Source organism: Rhodamnia argentea, chromosome 8 (genome assembly GCF_020921035.1).
Source record: "Rhodamnia argentea isolate NSW1041297 chromosome 8, ASM2092103v1, whole genome shotgun sequence".
NCBI lineage: Eukaryota > Viridiplantae > Streptophyta > Magnoliopsida > Myrtales > Myrtaceae > Rhodamnia > Rhodamnia argentea.
In genome coordinates, this window is record NC_063157.1 from 28,446,951 (window position 1) to 28,466,690 (window position 19,740).

At 40.0% G+C, this 19,740-nt stretch overlaps 1 protein-coding gene across 2 annotated transcripts; it reads left to right on the top strand.

The window, feature by feature from the left end:
• Nucleotides 1–8,499: 8,499 nt before the first annotated feature.
• LOC115738221 (protein PSK SIMULATOR 1) lies at nucleotides 8,500–11,981 on the top strand. Of its 2 annotated transcripts, none has more exons than XM_030670779.2 (2): nucleotides 8,500–8,649; nucleotides 9,544–11,981. In XM_030670779.2, exon 2 carries the CDS (start codon nucleotides 9,610–9,612, stop codon nucleotides 11,500–11,502), a length of 1,893 nt encoding a protein of 630 aa, XP_030526639.1. In that variant the 5' UTR covers nucleotides 8,500–8,649; nucleotides 9,544–9,609; the 3' UTR covers nucleotides 11,503–11,981. The 2 variants fall into 2 exon arrangements, with proteins under 2 accessions (XP_030526639.1, XP_030526640.1); XM_030670780.2 differs by having other exon boundaries at nucleotides 8,539–8,649; nucleotides 9,551–11,981.
• The last annotated feature ends 7,759 nt before the right edge of the window (nucleotides 11,982–19,740 follow it).

Consider the following 19,740-nt stretch of genomic DNA (forward strand, 5'->3'; position numbering starts at 1 on the left):
TCAAATTCCAAAGAAGTTGGTAATTTAGTAATATAATGGGATTGTGGTACATTGTTAAAAGGATTTTCTATCTTATTAACATTTGAAAGAAGTCAGTAGGCAATTGGGAGGTCGGTAATTTACTTCGACGCCAGTAAATTTTCAGAGGAGCTCATTTTACGACTAATTTGAAGGTTCATAAATTTCTAGCTTGCTCTTCTTTTGTCCGCCCCGATGAAAGAATTAGACCAAGAGTTTTTTCTAGCTCTTATACTCTCTGTCCTCCAGAAGTGAAATCAAAGGTACGTAGCCGACAAGTCGGTTTAAAAATATTGTGTGAAGCACAGGTCGACGATGTAGGAACCGAAGCTCTGATGATTCATCCCGGGCATGAGACACCATTACACAACCCTACCCGACGATAGCCATCGAAAGATGACATGGAGTCTATTTTCTCCACCATCACCATTCTAAATTGAGAAAAAATATTTTTTTTTCCCTTCGTCCCAGGAAATACCTTAGAATTTTACGTTCCAAAGTTTAGACGAAGCGGTTTAAGAACTTTACTCAAATTCAAAAGGTTGATTGATTTGTTTACGATAGTTTGTCTGTGAAATGCAGAGTAAAGTCGATTGAGTTACAAAATTGGACTTGAGGCCAAAAGAAGAGGGTATGAAATCAGAATCCACCTTTACCAATCGCAAGAGAGATCAAGTTTGATACGAAATTATAGAGCTCTTAGCAAGGGGGATTTGGATCGCCTAATATTGAAATTTCCGTGACATGCTTACCATTACTCAAATCAGGCCATCCAAATGAAAATGGACAGCTAAGAATGGGCCACGTCATTTGTTGAGGGGGAGGGAAAAAATTTAGGCGGGAATTTTTTTGGGGTTTGAAAATTTTTGAATCACAACCCTCTATCAAATCAGGCCGTCTATTTTCATTTAGACGGCTTGATTTGAGTAATGATAAGGATGTCACGGAAGCCCTTATGTTAGGCGATTCGGATCCTTAGTCCCAATCACATAAGAGACGTTGACGTGGGCAAGGCTCGTCTTGCCAAAGCCTATGGCAGCACTTACCAAGGTCTCACCTGCAGCCACGATGGCCTCGCCTATATCTTGGCAAGGTGGGGCAAGCTTTGTGGCCCTTAACCGGTGGCTGATGAGTTCTGGTGACCCTCGCCGGCCATAGTGAAAAAAAAAAGGAAAGAAGAAAAAGAGAAGAAAAATATAAAAAATTCATAAAAATTCTTAAAAATTATTTAAAAATTAAAAAAGAGGCCTTGCTACGTGGGATGCCCGACGTCCACATAAGTGATTCTGGCCAAAATTGATCGGATAGACTTCATGGCAAATTAGCAAAATGTTTAGGACTAAATTGGTCGAATTGAAAGGCTTACGACTGAATTGGTACACAAGCAATAAGTTTATGATTTTTTGGTAATTTTGTCGATATGGAAAATATTTTCCTAAAAATAATCGTCCATATCGCTTAAAATAATTAGCTAATGAAAAATATTGTCATTACCGACAACCGATTATATCTAACTATTTTCTCAAACAATGAAGATATTTTTTGTCTATTCATTTTCGTAAGAAGTACAAGCAATCATTTTGAGGAAAATATTTTTCAAATTATTTATTTTTTGCTAAATAAACAAAACCTAGTATCATGTTTTTTTGAATTCTGGCAGTCGCACATAGTGCATGGCAACAACAAGAGTAGGAAATTGAGATTAGCATATATCACCTCTACAAACACATCTCAGTCCCTCTTTAGATTTATATGTATCCTTTGGTTGAGCGGAAGGGGAAGGAAAGACAACGAATTGCCGAAGAAATTGATACAAACAGAATCCAACACGAGTCTAGCTCTCAGACATGACCAATCCAAGATCCATCATAGATTCACAGTGTCACATTTATGGACCAACTATTGTCTCTGCAAATAGAATTGGATGCCATGAATGTAATTCTTGGATTCGTATTACGGTAGGCGGTTTTAGGTTCCATGCATATTTCACCTGAAACTTATCCGTCGGAATAAGTTTGTTGTACTTTGAAATTTATGACCTACCCTGCGTACCATAGAACCTGAAACTTTCACATGTTCCGAGGTCGGTTATAGGGTCAACACAAATTCCGCCTATATTGTTAATTGAGCGATTGTAGTGAATCATCACATTTAATGATCATCATTTATTGCTACTGTCCATTGATCACAACTCATATTTAGACGCACGAAGAATATGAAACACTAACAAAGTAAAAGTCTCAATCATAAATATAGTCGAAAATGGAAGCTCGGATTAGTGGTTTCAAATTACATGCTTATCATCATATACTAGGAAATACTGCATGATCGCATGAAGATATATAATAAGAAAAACACAAAAACTTGCTACGGGTTTCACCTACCCGGAACCTACTCGTTGAAATAGATTTCTCAACTTTTAGAACCTAGAAACTACTTTACTTACTAGATTGGTTCCCACTCATTCAGTTCTTTGGTTCTCGGTTCTATCTTGGAACCATATATACTTGCCCCTAATTCATACGGGAAAAATTAGGAAAAATGACACAAGTGGTCTCTGACTTTTGGTCGGATGTTCAATGTCGTACTTGAATTTTTAATTTTTTTACGTAATACATGAATTTTAGTCCACTGTGTAATGTCATCTCCGAATGTTTAATTTATTTAACACGGTCCCCGAACTTTGATCTAAATATTTAATATAGACTAATAATTCATGAATTATATTAAACAAAGTATAAATCTAAAGATAATATTACATATTGAATTAAAGTTCATCGACGATATTGTATCAAAGCTCAGAACCAATGCTATTATCCCAAGAAAATTATGCATCCAAGCCTTATGAATGATTGTGCAAGACTGATGCCCGCGTTCCAACAGGTGGAGATGGTCCAACTCCACGTGTTTGGACCGGAGAAAAAGCCTCCGCAAAGATCTTGTCGTTCTTGTTGATATTCCATCCCTTTCTTTTTGAATCCGTTGGCTACTGCTGAGCCACAACAATCGCCGATAAAAGCAAATGACTTGACTTCGTTGCAGTCTTGGCGTGGAGATCGAGTTGACTGAACTGTTTGCCTTTGGAATAGTGTTTGACCAATCGATGGCCAGCTACAGCAAATGGCTGTTGGGTTGGCCATCTGATGTATTCAAATCAAGAGATAAAGGGAACGGGTTCGATTGAGATCTGACCTTTTTGCGGGAGAATCATATTGGGTGATTGAAGTTGAACGCCCCGGGTGAGATTAACCGGGATCGAGTTGAATTAATCTTTTTTTTTTTTGGAATAGTGTTAACCGATCTGCTGGATATATTTCAATGAAGGCTCACTAAATTTATATGGTGTTTGTAATCAAGTTACCGATCAATCGATTTTCGGGCATCGTGATATGTGGTGATGACGTGGTGTCACACTTGATGCCACGTTTGTCCTAGTAAGAAAATTAAGGGAAAAAAAGAAGGAGAGAGACCCTCTAACATCCATCTCCAGGGGGCAGCACTACCTTCTGCGATGGTGGTAGAGGGCTGGTGACCCTTTGATGCTATGAATGATCGCCAACACCCTTCGTTAAATACGGTAGAGATCCACGAATACGGTAGAGATCGACAACTCTTTACATTTTACCTTCATCTTTTGACGTTGCTATTTTTGGATTTTTAGTTGTTTTGTTAGTGCTAATGCTACCATGTTAGTGTTTTGCCGGGAAAGAGGTCCAACAGCAATCGAAGTGGATTGCTAAAGGAAAAAAATCATAATGTCAATACACTCGAGAGTCTGAATCAAAGTTTAGTGATCCGATTCCGAATATCACCTGAATGCTACCACTACTGATATTTTATGTCCAAATGGCTACATCGAATATAAACATTATTAGTGAGTCAAATCTAGTTACTCCAATTATTTAAAGTAAAAGAGAAAAAAAAATTTTAAAAAAAGAACAAGTAATTCATTGTTTTCAACGATTGGAACTGTCCCGAATGTTTCTTCAGTCAAAGACATTTCAAGAAAAGTCCACCGTCTAAGGGCAACTTTGAAAAAGTAATTTCAGATCGATTTTTCTGAAGGAAAACTGTTCCGAAAAAATCAACTTTTTGTATTTGGATGACGAAAAACTAATCGATCTACAAAAAACATTATTCTTATGTTGAAAACAACAAACTTAGATTAGGGAAAAACAGATTTCCCTTTTGACAAAAAAAAAAATCACTCTTTCTCATCAAATAAATCAAAAATAACAATTTTGAAATTGTTTCAATTAAAAAATATTTTTTTTTCTTTATCGCGACGTTTTCAGTGGAATAAATACCCCTTTCGTCTCAATCACATTAGTGTCGTGTTGACACTAGATTTTCCGCTTTTTGCCTAATCAAAGGGTGAAATGACAAACGGGCCCACGCCCCCTCAAGCTAATTACTTTTTTGGCTAGCGTGAAGGGCCCCAACGTTGCCGGTTTTGCCCAACAGTAGTGTGAATGATTGCCGAACGCAAGTCAAAAGAGCCTTATCTCCTTTGGAATCATTCGCGGCTCCTCTTTGTCGAATTGGAAACTCTCCAAATCGATGAGTACAACATTAAGAATATAGAAGAAAAAAAAAAGCATCTTTTTCCCCCGTCATTTCCATCAATATTAAAGAGCCACTAAGGTGGTGAAAACTAATCCACTCGCTTGAAAAAAAAAATGTATCATGATTTGGTTCCATCGAGAAGATGAATTGATGGGTCACTGAATTTGTATTGTGTATAAAATGGGTCGAAACGGATCGAATTGATCAATTTAGATTGGACCATCTTCAACTCGATCCGTCCATTTTGACGGGCCTAGCGGTCGGTACGTTTTATGTCGGTGGTACACGATGAACTCCACCGGATCATGTCGAACGGTCGAGCTTATTTGGTTCTCCCGAACTGGGCATCCGATAGACCGAGGATGAAGTTCTGGTCAAAGGAGTAATCGATAAAAGCCGATTTAATCAGCTGTGTCGAAAAAAATTCGAATGGATCGATCATGATAACCATCTCTCTAACGACACCTCACCAATTAGGAATACGATAGATTTACTTTTTCGAGAGGTAGGTTGGCTTCTCTAAGGATGGCCATCCAAAGGAATTGATACCAACAACAACAAAAAAAGTGATCACAGAAGATTCCCATAGCGTACACCATATAATTAAAAAAAAAATTATTGGGTTATGTGGTCTCTTCCCAAAGTCAAAATTATATATTAAATCCTCCTTCTTTTGCAGAGTATAGTAGAGACAAATTGCTTGCCTAGCATATAAGAGAATGTCAGGCATGCAAAGGCAAAATGCTGTTCAAATTCACATGCATAAAAAATAACCTAAGTACTCGGAGCTTAAAATCCGGACATCAACTTTGGAATTTAGCAAATTTATTATTAATTTTTTAATGTTGTTTTGTCTTAACATAAGGCTTGGACTGCAAATACAGGCATAATTGCAATTTTCTTAGACTAAAGTATTAATTAATTAATTAATTAATAGTCTTATCAATTGCTTCTTGGGCAACCAGCATATGCCGTGCCATGCAACATTCGCAATATCCCATGAAAATTAGGTCAGATATTATTCTCGTTAACCAGTCAAAAGTAATTCCAAAGGTACATGAAACATTCTTGGATTGCAATAGAGTTTCTTTCCCTACCCATGTCTGAAAATTTCTTTACCAAACTACATGAAACAAATTCCGGAAGCCCACAGAAAAATTATTGCTAATTGCCCAAAGTGAGGAGCAAAAATATTCCGATAAAGACACTCCTTAGTAATATCATCATAACTCTCAAAGTCATGTGCTATCGCAATATCAAACTGAATACGATGAGCGGTGGGATCCTGGGTTTAGCATTGGCTAAACCCCGAAAATCTTAATGCCATAATGCCTTTTAAATCCTCCTACGGGAACAACCATGATTAGGGATGCAAACGAGTTAAGCTGCTCGAGAGCTACTTTAGTTCGAATAGGGATTAGTTGAACTCGGCTCAATTCTTTTCGAGTTTGAGTAGCTCGAATACTTGATCGAATTGAGTTCGAGATTGATAACATTAGACTCGAGGAACTTGCTAGTCTAATCGAGCAATTATACTTTCTACATGCTTTAGTTATGAAAGTTTATAAGTGTGAATTAATTGACAAAAAAGTTATTAATGTTTTAAGCGTAATCCGTTTCTTGAATTCGAGCTCAGAGTTTGAGCTCAAAATTGAGTTTCAAACAAATTGTTTACTTGCTAAATTGAGTAGAGTGACCTCGAGCTTACTCGGAACCTATTCGAGCCGAGTTTGAGCTTGATATGTCAAGCTCCGCAGAGATCAAGTCAAGTATGGAGGCCTGGATATTCGAGCTGAATCGGGCTCGATATTAAATTGTGTTGACTTTGATTACATTCTCATATGTGATTCCTACGAGAACTCATCCTATACAAAAGATACACTAAGGAACTTTGTTGGTGTCTGGAACCTCTCTCATTCCAAAAGCTAGCTCAAAGAAGAAGACTTTCCTTTACACTTATGTGAGACAATCCCAACAATTCTCCCTCACATATCGAGCCCCGGGTCGGAGCCACAACAACCCGTATCTCTTATGTGTGATTGTTGGGTCTAGATTTGTTGGTAACCCGAGCTTTAATACCGGTATTGGGTGATTTTGAGCATCTCTCATCTCAAAAACTAGCTCAACGGATAATGATTTCCCTTGCATCTATAAATCGATCACTCCCTTCAATAATCGATGTGGGACAATCCCAATACTCGATAAGCAGACCGAGTCGAGATCGCTCAAATCGAACATTTCGTGCCGAGGTAGAATCCTCACGGTAAATGCCCAAAAGGGGTAGCTGCGCTTGTCGCCTCGCCCCCACAGATAAAAGAACAAAGAAGAGAAAAAAGATTCAATAAAGCATCATGTCGGCTTCTCTTCCGGTCTTCCCTCCCCCGGCCCCGGCGACACGCACGGCACTACGAGACGCCGGGGGGGTCAAATCGGTAAAAACGGCTCGGTTTCCGCGTGGTAGCCATTAATGATGGCGACTGCTCTCCTCTAAATCTTTTCCCCTGCGGCCCCTCAACTTTCACTTAATTCCTTAACCGGGGGGAAGGACTTCTTTTCTGGTGTATCCACGTTTCGGTCCCCAAAAACATTCGCGATTTGTTCACATAAGTCCCTACGCTACGCGCGCCCCCTCAATCCCCGTGATGGGTGATCATGATTTTAACGACCGAGGGGTACTCGAGTCTCCCCCCAACCTTTTTCTTGAATGGTCCAAATGGCGGGCCCCACGCTCCCGATGGCTAAAGCGGCTTTTTCCTAAACTTTCACACTCACGGTCATTATATTTATGTCTAAATTAAAATGGTTAGATTTGAGCATGTTGACTAGACAACCGCATGACTATAATTTATTCATGTACATCGTATAGAAAAGAAAGAAAGAAAGAAAAAAAGATAAACTTAAGGTGGGGTTTTTTTTTGCTAGCTTTACGTTCCTGTAAATTAATATCGGCCGCCGTTATAATCGAAAGAAAAATAAAATAACTTAAACTCTCCGTTAATAATTCATTTAGGATATCACCGTTTATTCACGGTTGGTGACGAAAGTTCGCGTGTCCAAATTAATTAACTTCGCCGACAACTAATTTTTTTAGGATCGTACATTATTTTATGGGTACTTTTTAATTGGGGTTTTTCTTTTTCATATTTCTTCGCGCACATATAAGTAAATGCTCAAATGAGCGATTCTTTTGGCTTTTTTTTTTCTTTTTGGTCTACCTTTCTTTTCATACATCGGAGTAGTAGAAACCTCTCATTTTCAATTCGGTCGGGTAATCCTCTCTTGTAAGATTCTTCTTCTCCCGCAATTACATGTCTGCCAATTAAAGTGTCCATTAAGTTGCTTTATCATCCTCCATCATATGATTGAGACCGTACATGATGGACTAGTGATGAGTTTTGACTCTTTAGTCGATCCACAATTCGTCTTTGGGCTTGTCGGGAAACTAAAATTATTTATTTTCGATTTCAACAATCTATCCATAATATACTTAAAAAAAATTAAGAGAGTAGATACATATCGATACACGTCAATGTTTGTGTATTTCTACTTTTATTGATAATTGAATATAAATAAAAATTAAATTATACGAGAGGTGTGATTTGTAAAATGCGGAATGATAAAAAAAAAAAAAAGCCCTGTTGGAGAATCATAATTAATCATTAGTTTGACCAAATAATTGGGTCAATTTTATCAGGTTGAAAAAAAAAATGATGTTTTGCTCTCCTTCTGTGCTGTCCACCATCTCCCCTCGTGCTTGCCCACAATGAAGCGAGGGAGTAAAAGAAACTTCCGAATTCCTTTTGGTGGGTCAATCTAGAAGATGATCACTTGTGGACGGGGACCCATTAGGCAAATAAGAGAAAGTAGAGGGACTGGCAATCAAAAAGAAGGCGCTGAAAATTCTTTAATTCACTCGTTTAGTTAGCTCTTTCTAAAATTTCGGCTTCCTCCCATGTGGCCCTCTCTCTCTCTCTCTGTCACTCTGCACCTTCCCTCCTCCTTCTCTCTCTCTCTCTCTCTCTCTGTGGACGGTGAGAAGATGATTCTGCAACGCTTGTGCTGCTGGTAAAAGTCGCTCTCTTGATTGCTCTGTTTCTGAGCTCTGTGTTTGTATGAATGTAGTCCTGGTGCTCGGTTCAGCTGCTTGAACTTTCTTGCCTTTCAATTCGAGTCTCGGGTGGAATTTGTTAGTGGGTAGAGCCTAGATTTATGGGTGTTGCTCTGCTAAGTCATCTTCTTGCTTTGATGGGTTGATCTTGTCACGCTGAAATAAGTGAAAGCAGTTCACGACCCTATGAAAAGTAGCAGTTGAGGTTTCATTTATTGTTTTTTTTTTTACCTTTTGTTTCTCTTTTGGGTATGCTTTTGGATTGCCGTGAAAGCTTGAGGAAATCCTTTACAAGATAGAAATTATAGTGTTTTTTGGGATTTTTCGATTTCGTGTTGCGGCTTCGTTCCTGTTTTTTACATGAATTTTATGAAAGAGGGAGCAAGAGAACTCGGGCTTGAGGTTCTTTATTGTCTAAATCTGTTGTTATTCTATGTTTATTGGTTTGACTTTTTGCTGCTTGTTTTTTCGAAAATGATCTTTTGTTTTTTTTTTATTTTAGGTATGCTGTATTTGTATTTTTGGTAAGAGGAATTTCTTTTAGCTAGTTCTTTGGAGTGTTCTTCTCTTGATCTTCTTGGGCTCCTGATCTCTGAAATTCTCTGAGTTCAGCTGCAGATGGTGTGGTGGTTGTTATTACCTCTGAAACGCTGCTATTTGTCAGCTGAAATAGTTCGTTTTATACTTGTTACTTCACATGCAGTGCACTTTATGGTCCCTTGGCTATTCATTCCTTTCTATTAGAATTTGGAGGCTTTTCAAATTTTATTTGTGGGTATGATTGATTCTTTTGCTTAATATGGTCTCTCGCTTCATATAACTTTTAGTATATTCACCGTCTTACGCTGCAGAATGTAGGGATTTGATGGTCAGTTTGCCGTAAAGACTTTTTTTGTTAGGCGTAATTTTCCAGGAAGATGGTTGCAGAATCTTGGTTTCGTAGTCTTTGGGGAACACCACGGAAGAATGCAACCGGTTCTCAGAAGGTGGTGATTGGTGTATTAGCGTTTGAGTCTGCAAGCTTGATGTCGAAGGTGGTACATCTCTGGCAGTCTCTGAGTGACAAGAACATTAATCGGCTGAGAGAGGAGATCGCAGATTCAGTTGGTATACAGAAGCTCATTTCGGACGATGATGAGTTCATTGTGCGGTTGATATGTTCCGAGATGATTGAGAATATGAGAAACATTGCAAAACCTGTGGCCAGGCTGGGGAAGAAATGCACGGACCCTGGTTTGAAGAGTTTTGAGGCCTTCTTTGAGAATTTGATGGGGATAGGTGTTGACCCATGTGCTTGGAAACTCACGCGGAAGAAGATGGAGAGGAAAATCAAGAAGATGGAAAGATTTGTTACGGTTAATGCGAACTTGTATCAAGAGATGGAAGTTCTTGCTGACCTTGAGCAGACTCTGAAAAGAATGAAGAGTAATGATGGCGATCCAGCTAGTTTACTGGAATACCAGAAAAAGGTCGTGTGGAAGCGGCATGAGGTTAAGACATTGCAGGAGATATCTCTTTGGAACAAAAATTATGACTATGTAGTTCGGCTATTGGCAAGGTCATTATTTACAGTGTTCGGGCGGATAAAACACGTCTTCGGGATTCAACAGCTTGCTGATGTCGGTGATATCAAGGACCCAAAGGCGTTGAGTTCAAATCATGTCTCTCACAGCCAGCCACTGTCTGCGCTACTGCAATCTTCTGTTCATCCCTCTGAGAACAACCACGTAAGGTTCTTTTCAGGTGCCCTTGGGAGGTCAACTGACAAATCAGTTCCTGCTCGGAAGGCAAGTAAAGCCAAGAATTTTCATTCAGGTCCTCTTGGCAGTTCCAACATGAAAGCAAGCACTGCTTCTGAAATAGATAATCCAAAGACCGTGAGTTTCTATTCTGGTCCTCTTGCAGGCTCCAGCGCGAAAGCTAGCCCTGCTTCTGGAATGGATAATGCTAACAGTGTCAGCTTCCTTTCTGGTCCTCTTGGTAAGTCGACAAAATCTGGCCCATTAGTTAGTGCAAATAAGTTCCGGCAAGTGCTGTGGCGCGGTCTTGGTTATTCTTCTGTATTCCTAGGAAGGAAGTCAAATTCCAAGCAGATCCATTTGGCTTCAATTGGACCTCTGAAAGGTTGCATGATAAACGGGAACAATTCACCTGTAGCTGATTGTCATGTTGATAAAGATGGTGTTCCACCCAGAACCCATGACGGCAGCAAAGGCGGTAAACTTGAAGATGTCAATAGATACAAGGCTGACGGTAATTTGTCAAGCTTCAGTTCTAAGTGCAGATTGCTGAATGCCCCGCCAGAGAGTCTCGGTGCTGCCGGTTTAGCGCTGCACTATGCAAATGTCATTATTGTAATCCAGAAGCTAGCTGAAGCTCCTCATTTGATTGGTCTTGATGCCAGGGATGATCTGTACAATATGTTACCTACAAGCGTGAGGACCACTTTAAAATCGAGGCTAAAGCCATGTGCCAAAAGCTTGGCTTCATCGGTTTACGACACAGTTCTTGCAGGCGAGTGGAGCGAGGCGATATCACGGATACTGGATTGGTTGGCCCCTCTCGCGCATAACATGATAAGGTGGCAGTCCGAGCGGAGCTTTGAGCAACAGAACCTGGTCTCGAGGACGAACATGCTCCTCGTACAGACCCTTTATTTCGCAAATCAGGAGAAGACGGAGGCCATCATCACAGAGCTACTTGTGGGTCTGAACTACATATGGAGATTCGGTAGAGAACTCAATGCAAAAGCCTTGGTGGAGTGCGCAAGCAGTCGAATATTCGACGAGTACTTGGATTTGAAAGAGTAAGCATTACTGTACTTTCTACCAAACTGGCAATGCACTCGAAATCACCCTTTTTCCACGGGGGAACAAAGGTTCTATCCCCTGCTGATCGATCAAGTTCCTGTTGTGCCGTGTAGGATTCCAATTTAAACTTCTTGGTAATGTAGAGGTAAAAGTCTTACCTTTATCTGCAATACAATACAGATAGTATAATACCCAGATACCCAGATGCTTATAGTCTGGAGTTTCACCACCCTGCTTTTTTGGCTCAATGGCGGATGTGATATCTCACCAGCCAGAAAATTTTGGCCCCGCCGTCCGCCTTCCTCGTAAGAAGTAATCTTTACAATTGGGTTGTAGTAGAAGGCTGTGATTTCCCAGGTGTATATTTGTTGGCAAAGGTATGGTGGTGACAATTTGTATATGTACCATTTGCATCCCCTGCTCCCAGGTTTTGGCCAAGTCAGGCTTTGTCGCTAGCTATCAAACTCTATGATTATCTACCTGTCCTTTGGTGCGGGCATTTTGATCTTTATCTAAAACACGTTTTCCAACTTTTTCTTTTTGCCAAAGCACCTATACAAAATGAGACCCTCTTTTCTACCGGCATGTTGACATGTTCTTACCTTCATTTCTGAACCCGATACCAATTCGATCATTATCTATCCTTATATTTGTTTCTTTGTGTTCTGTATTTGGATGTCTGCTACTACCAAAAAAAAAAAAAAAAAATTCTATCTGTCCAAGGGGAAGAAACGATACCGAATGTGTAAGGCGAAACCGAAATTAAAGTCAGCTGAGACTCTCGCTTCTGACTCTCGTTATGATAATAGTACATAGATATGTGATCACCCTTTCGCTGTGACTCAAAAGTCATGGATCTAGAGCTAGATGAGGACCGGTGTATAAATGCTCCGAGGTCTATGGGGTGTCAAAAATAGCTGAACTGATTCGGATAGAAGATTTCGAGTCTTTTCGGGTCGGGTTTTATTCGGTTCGTGTAATGAATAGAAGAATTTGGGAATTTTATCGATTCAGGTCACATAATCGAACTGACCCAAAATAGCCATTTTTGAACCCCTCTTCACCTGTAGTCCTCTTCTTCTTTGTGCGTTACATGTCATGTCGACGAGAGCTCGACAGAAATGGAATTAGAGCACTTACGGTCCTCCGACAGTCAAAGTGAGTATGGCAATTAGAGCCTGATCTCCATCGAACCCCATTTGAGGGTGGTTTCTCTCAGCTGTGTTCGCCCGACTCCATCCGACCTACCATGGTAGGCCGTGTCTCCTCCAAATCCACGAAATCCCCGCTAACAGCTCAACTTCGACTTTACCGGAGCCGTCGTCCACAGTGGTTTAGCTCTAATGGTGGTCTAGATATCTATGCATCCATGGACGTCCATATCTCCAGAGCTGCCTCCATGGCTGTCCAGATCTCGACGAGATCGCTCATGGGCCCTCAGCCTTTCTTGTTTACACCAAAAACTGATCAAATTTTGGTTATTATCGACATGTGATGGACTTAGTAGAAGAGAGTAGAGTTTGTTTATTTATGAATTGAACAATCGACGACTAGAAAGAATCGACAAATGATGGAGTCGTGATGCACTTGTCAAAATAGTATCCGTCAACATGGCGGAATGAAGTAACCATCAAGATCGTGGAGTCGATAAAACCGTCGACATACCTGTCTAGTAACGGTCGAATACCGGGGAGTCGTGGTAATCATTTGTAAACTCTGTTCGTGACCTCCATTTCTAATCTTTATTTGTAACCTTTGATTGTAAACTTTAAATAGCCACGTCATACTCTTTGTAGGCCGCCCACACACAAAACAAACAAAATGTTTTATCTTTCAATTCATAGTTGTAGTTTATAGATATTTCATCATGGATTATATTTCGGCGTATATCTTAGCTGTCGTTTTCACATCTTCAAAGGGGCATTGATTTACACAAAAAATGACCAACTTTTGGTTAGACTTAGTCGATGAAAGCAGAGTTTGATCATTTATGACTAGAACAATCGACAACTTGAAGGAACGGCCAAATAGTGGAGTCAACAATCTCGGATACATCCGTTTAAGAAGTAACATCAAACATAGTGGAATCAAGTAACCGTCAAGGTGGTGGGTCGATGAAACCACTAAGGTTAATGTCAATATAGCGGTCTAGTAACATAGTGTAGTCTTACTAACTGTCGAATAGTGGAATCGATGTTACTATTTGTAACCTCTGTGTATAACCATCCATTATAGGTTTTAAATTGCCCAATTGTAATCTTCGTAGCCCTCTCACCCCAGCTCACAAAACAAACAAAAGCTGTTATCTTTCAATTTCCGTATCATAACTGTAGTTTTTAGATAATCCACCATGGCGTGTATTTTAGATCTTCATCATCGATTAATTCCAAAATTGTATCTTTATCTCACTATACTTGTTCGTCGAGCGGTAAGGTTGTGTTTACTTCGACATCAATTAAATTCCATTGAAGTATATATATTGGTTTCCTTGTACTTTTTTTTATATTTCTTATCCAAAATCGCCACAGAATATGTCTCCTCTCAGAGGAAAACGAACAATAAATGGAAAGGTATTTCGTCGTGGAATTCTATTCAAGCAAAACATCTCTAGATCTGGAGGAGACATGTAGCCCGTGAAGATTATCTCATTCATGGCATTACTGAGCTCGCGTCGCGAAATCAAGATCTGTCCATGGCGTTGTGTTGGACTCTGGAGCTTATTGCTGACTTGCTGTAACAGAGAGAATCTTGGAGTTTGCTGACTTGCTATAACAGAGGTATGCGAAAAGGGAAGAAGAAGAGGAAGAAGAAGAAGAAGAAGAAGAAGACCCAAAAAAATAATTTGGAAAAAGAATAAAATCAAAATCCCAAACCGAACCGAACCATTTTTTCGGTTAGGTCATTATGCGGTTCAATTCTCGGCTCGAGTCGCAAGGGACGTTTATTCTCTTTGTTCGATTCAGCTTGAGTATTATTGAGACCCGATCAAAACCAAACCGTTGATACATTTAGCTACATTAGCATGAAGTAGAGCACGCAGGAGATGTTATGAAGGAGAAAGGGGTATGCATATTGCAGAGGATGGAAAATTTTCTTGAAGAACTGTCATAAAAATTTTGGCAACAACGCCCATAAAAATAGACATGGACGCAAACTGTTTCCTCTTTGTAAAAAATACTATTCAGTGTTTTCATTGCACCGCGTCAGCGGCTGATGTGACGGGCATTTTGCACTCTTCAACTACAAATGTACACATTCCATTTATATTGAATTAAATAAAAGATTGAAAATCTGCCCCGATTTTTTTCTTTATTCCTCGGGTTTTTTTCTAATTTAATTTAAAAAAAATATTTACAATTTTGGGTTTCGCTCGGCAGCCTAGTTGCCGAGCAAGGGCGCTGGGTGGCCCCGGCCCCGCTCTGCAGCTGGGCTACCGAGCAAGGGCCGGGGACCCCCCACCCCAATAGCCCAATTTTTTTTAATTTCGCATTTTTTATAATTATTAACACTTATAATATTTATTTAATTTATAAATTTTTTCTTGTGAAACTTATCTTTATAATAACCTAATTAGCAATAATTAATGTAAACATTTATTAAGATCGATAATTAATAAATAATGTTATAATTATATAATTAATTAAAAATATTCATAAAATAAAATTGGTAAGATATATGAAAAAATGAGATTTTCATAATATATAACAATCGTCAATCGTAATTACATATACTAATGATACTGTCCTCCTCTATGACCTCCTGTTCCGCAATCAAGTCGTCTCCGTTGTTCGGCAAGTCTAGTATTGTACCGACATGGAGGACGAGAATCCAGATGGGTAGGACGTGTGGATGACGAAGGCATATCTTCCGCAAATATGCCGCGTCCGGATGCTACATATCCTCTTGTATGAGGACTTTGGAAAAAAGGAGAGAAATCGGATCCGGAAGGCTCGGCAGAAGTAGCCGGAGTCTGCAGCGGTGGATTGTCGGGAAATTGAAAAGCGGATCCCTGTGAGATGGGCTTACAAACCGTGCGAACCCTACATTGAAATCGGACCGGTCAAATCTTAAATTGAACCGTGGAGTGAAATTTGACTGGCCAAACTCTAGAGTGAACCCCGGAGTGAAATTTGTCATATGATACTTCAAGGGGTAGGGGACAACATCACCATCTGGATGAGCTTGAATTGTCCTCCGGATTGGCTGAATAGTTTCGGGTAGGTCATCATCCTGCGGCCCAATGGGTATTGCTGTAGTTGCTGGTTGGGGTGGTGGCATCATTGTTAACCGTCTTTCCTTATTTCGAGCGTATAGCATTGCCCTAGTTGTATTCCCCACGGCTACCCAGGATCGACGAGATGAATTGACGTTATCTATGATATATAATATTTGTTCGACGCCATCATCCTAGTAATGATATCAAAATTAACAAAAGTTATGAAATAATAATAAATCACGTTACTAAAAAATAATTAATGAATTAAATTGAAAGTATTTGCACGAACCGTTACACCCATTGCGGCCCCCGGAATAGAAATCCACCTCCGGGTATGTCTACGGTACCACTCTATATATCCTGAATAATAGTGAAGTGTCTCCATTGCGGGATCACCATTGACTATGTAATCGATACGACGGTCCCACATATCAATCCATTGTATGTGTTTACCTACCCAATCCTTCCCAATTGGCCTTAATTCAATATCATGCAACGCCGTATGATCACGCTGATGAGTAGGTATTGGTTGCTGCATACCGAACCGACGAAGTACTCGGTCCGAATAATGCCACTCAATTATCCAATAACGTATAAGTGGGACACGAGCCCTCCAACTATCTTGTCCCCGCCGGCAGTAATATGGTAGAGCCTCCGGAATGTCATTAGGGTAAGGCTCCCAAATAATCTGGTATCATAATAAAACATATTAAATTAAATCAACAATTAATTATAAGCTAAAATTATATTAAACTCGTTGGTTTCTATCATTACTTACGTCTTCTAATCACATTCTATCAAGTTGATAGCGTAAATGTGGCAACGTATGTGTGGGGACCTCTGTTGTCGGTATGCCTTGACTCCAGTTGCATAAACAAAAAAAAATGAGATTTTCATATATTATACGCTATGGAAAGAATTAATGACTCACGAACTAAAAAATTAATAAATCACTTACCGACTACCGAGAGGTGCATCTTCTAAAAGATCACAATCTGTCGGGGATGGGAAGACACATCTGAAGCGCTCGCACGCCCAAATCTGTAATACATTTAGGGCACCCCTAATTTGATGTTTTGATGGATCGGTTGCACTACATAGTTCCCGATATAACCATGCTAGCGCTGTTGAACCCCAATTGTACCGCATATGGTTGTTGAGGTCCGCCAAAGGTGGAAGAAACAGCAAACTAACCCGTGCCCCCGATTTATCAGAAAAAATATATCCTGCAATTAGACGAAGAATGAATGCCCTAGTATGTTGTACTATAGTGACGTCATCGGCATCCGGAGTCGGATCATCAAAGTGTTCACTTAGCCAGCCTAAGTTTATCTGCGTCCCGCCCAAATTAGGTAGACGAGCACCAAGTAGATCATCATAGAGAGTGCCCCAATTGAAATCGGTACGTCCGATGATCGCACGTCCATTTATGGACAGCCCCGTGAGCACCGCTATATCCTCAAACGTGATTGTACATTCACCTTCCGGCATATGGAAGGTGTGGGTCTCGGGTCTCCACCGCTCGACTAATGCAGTAATCAAATGACAATCTAACTGAAAATATCCCATGATATAAACTCCATAAAATCCCGAAGCTTGAAGATACGAGAGTATGCGTGGATTAAGTTCATCCACGTGCAACATGGATCGCTAACATCTAAGGAGTGCATTTTGATTTGTCTGTGAAATATGATATAAACTGTTAGTAGCAATTTTGATATTGGTGTTACAATGGCAGATGAACTATTAAATTTCTCAATTACCCGAGCATTCCATACGATCTCCGATCTATGTCAGGCCTGTCGTGTAAGTAGTGAATCATTCTGAGGTCCTAGCTGAATATGAGTCCTTTGTGTCATATCTACAATTGTGATATTATCTCCATCATTAAATTGACATATCTAATATACATATGGAACGGAAGAAATGAATAAATATGATGCAACTATGATATTATAACATCACAATAAATTAATACATAAAAGGGTACACATTATTCAGTATAGGTAATTTACATAATTCACAGAAGTTTACCAATGTATGATCTATTACGTAATCGCGAAATGAAATGCACATGTGGACACGTAAACAAAACTCGAATACAACGAAGCAAGATGACCCATGATATCATAAAAATAAACATCACATAAATGAAAACCAAATTACACAACGAGTTTAAAGAAAAAGGATACAGCAGTACGTGGTTTAAAGCTTACAACAAAAGACTACCAAAAGGAATCCTACAGATGGGTCTAAAATACCCTTAATCCTACGTGAGCATCAAAAGGTAGATGATATAACTACACCTAGAGGTCGGGCCCACTATTCTTAGATAAGTCCTCATCGGTTATCGGGTTGTAGTCCGTAGAAGTGTTTCGCTCTTCGGGCCTCCTCGGGGTCAGACTCGGCGTTCGGTAGGGCTTCCAACTCGTCCTCCATCTCAGGCTCGGACTTAGAAGGTTCTCCGGGCGCGACATCCGTAACAAAGGGCTTGACGATCTCATCATCACCGGGGGGTTTGGGGGACTCCGATTGCTCGCCTTCAGGCTTGGGCTCGTGGTCGAACAGTTTACCGTCCGGGGGAGTCGTACTAAACCAGCCGGGAATAATACCAGTAGGTATCTCAAAAGTCTTAAGTGGTCCATGTTCTGCTTCTCCCTCTCTATAGAACCAAGCTTCAAAGGTATGGGGGTTCCAGTAATCACCCCCTTCATCGACCCGGACTATGCTTCCCTTCCTAATGTAGGCCTTATCCTCGCCTACCGGGTACTTAGTGACAATCGTATCAATATCCATCGGTACCCCAAAACGCCTTGGCGACATAACTAGAGGTTAGGGTCCGAAAAAGGTCGTACCACAATGGAATGAGATTTCATCTCAATAAGTCTATCCTAAACCGTTACTAGGCCAATAATACTTCTGAACAATTCTAAAATACGTCATATACATGCATTAGTAACCAAACAACGATGCATCAACAACAATTCAAGAATTAATATACAAGTGGAATTAGGTTTCGTACTATAGCATTTCAATCAACATAGATTCACAAGTCTATAGAATGTTTGGATAGTCACGGAGATTCTCATGAACACATTAACCATATTCATTCGAAATATGGCCAATCTCATGAATTACACAAATTACGAACCATAAGTGTAAGATTCGGTCTTAAGCCCCAATTTCTCCATCAAACGACTTGTATACCACACCTCAACCAATCATCGAATATTAAGGCTCCAAGATCGAGTATTAAATGCATCAATAAGTCAAGTCGTCCTATCCACGACTACATTCTATAACCGAACATAACTCATCGTAATTTATTCAACCTTTTATCAAGAGTTATGGTCGAAATTCGGAATGTCACACGACCTGTGTGCACAAGTACTCCTGTTATGCCCTGTTTTCCCACATATCGAGCAATGGATACAAGAATTGCTACTACTTGGTGTCCTCCAGTCCATCTCATTACGTATACGTGATGCACGGGCCTTCCTTTCTTCCTAATGAGTATTGGGTCCGGCACTAATGGCGGTGCGTCAGGTTTAGACCAGTATTCAACATGCCCCGTCGGATAAAACGTATACCGATAGCACCGAAGAGTTTTATCCAGCGTGTACCACTCATCTACGTACGACCCATAATTAATTCCATATGCTTGACATGCTGCAATTACGTGGGAATATGGAATTTCAATCTCTTGAAATTTTTCATATGTGCACGTTCGCAAGTCTAGGAACATTATCTGTTTATGGCCCCCCAATCCTCTTAATGCATTACGCCCAGTTTTAACTTCGAAAATCCCTCCATCGTAGTCGAAACGTGTAACGTCGTGCCTATTTGCACGTTGATTACCCGAGCGTCTGACCAACAAAATGTGTAAATACATGTTCTTGATCCTTCTGTATCCTATACGTTGTTCTTCTTATATCAAAATAGTGGACCAACCGATAGAATATCTTCTCCACCATAGCTTTTATTGGCGGACCACGACAACCCTTCAACATGTCATTGGCTGA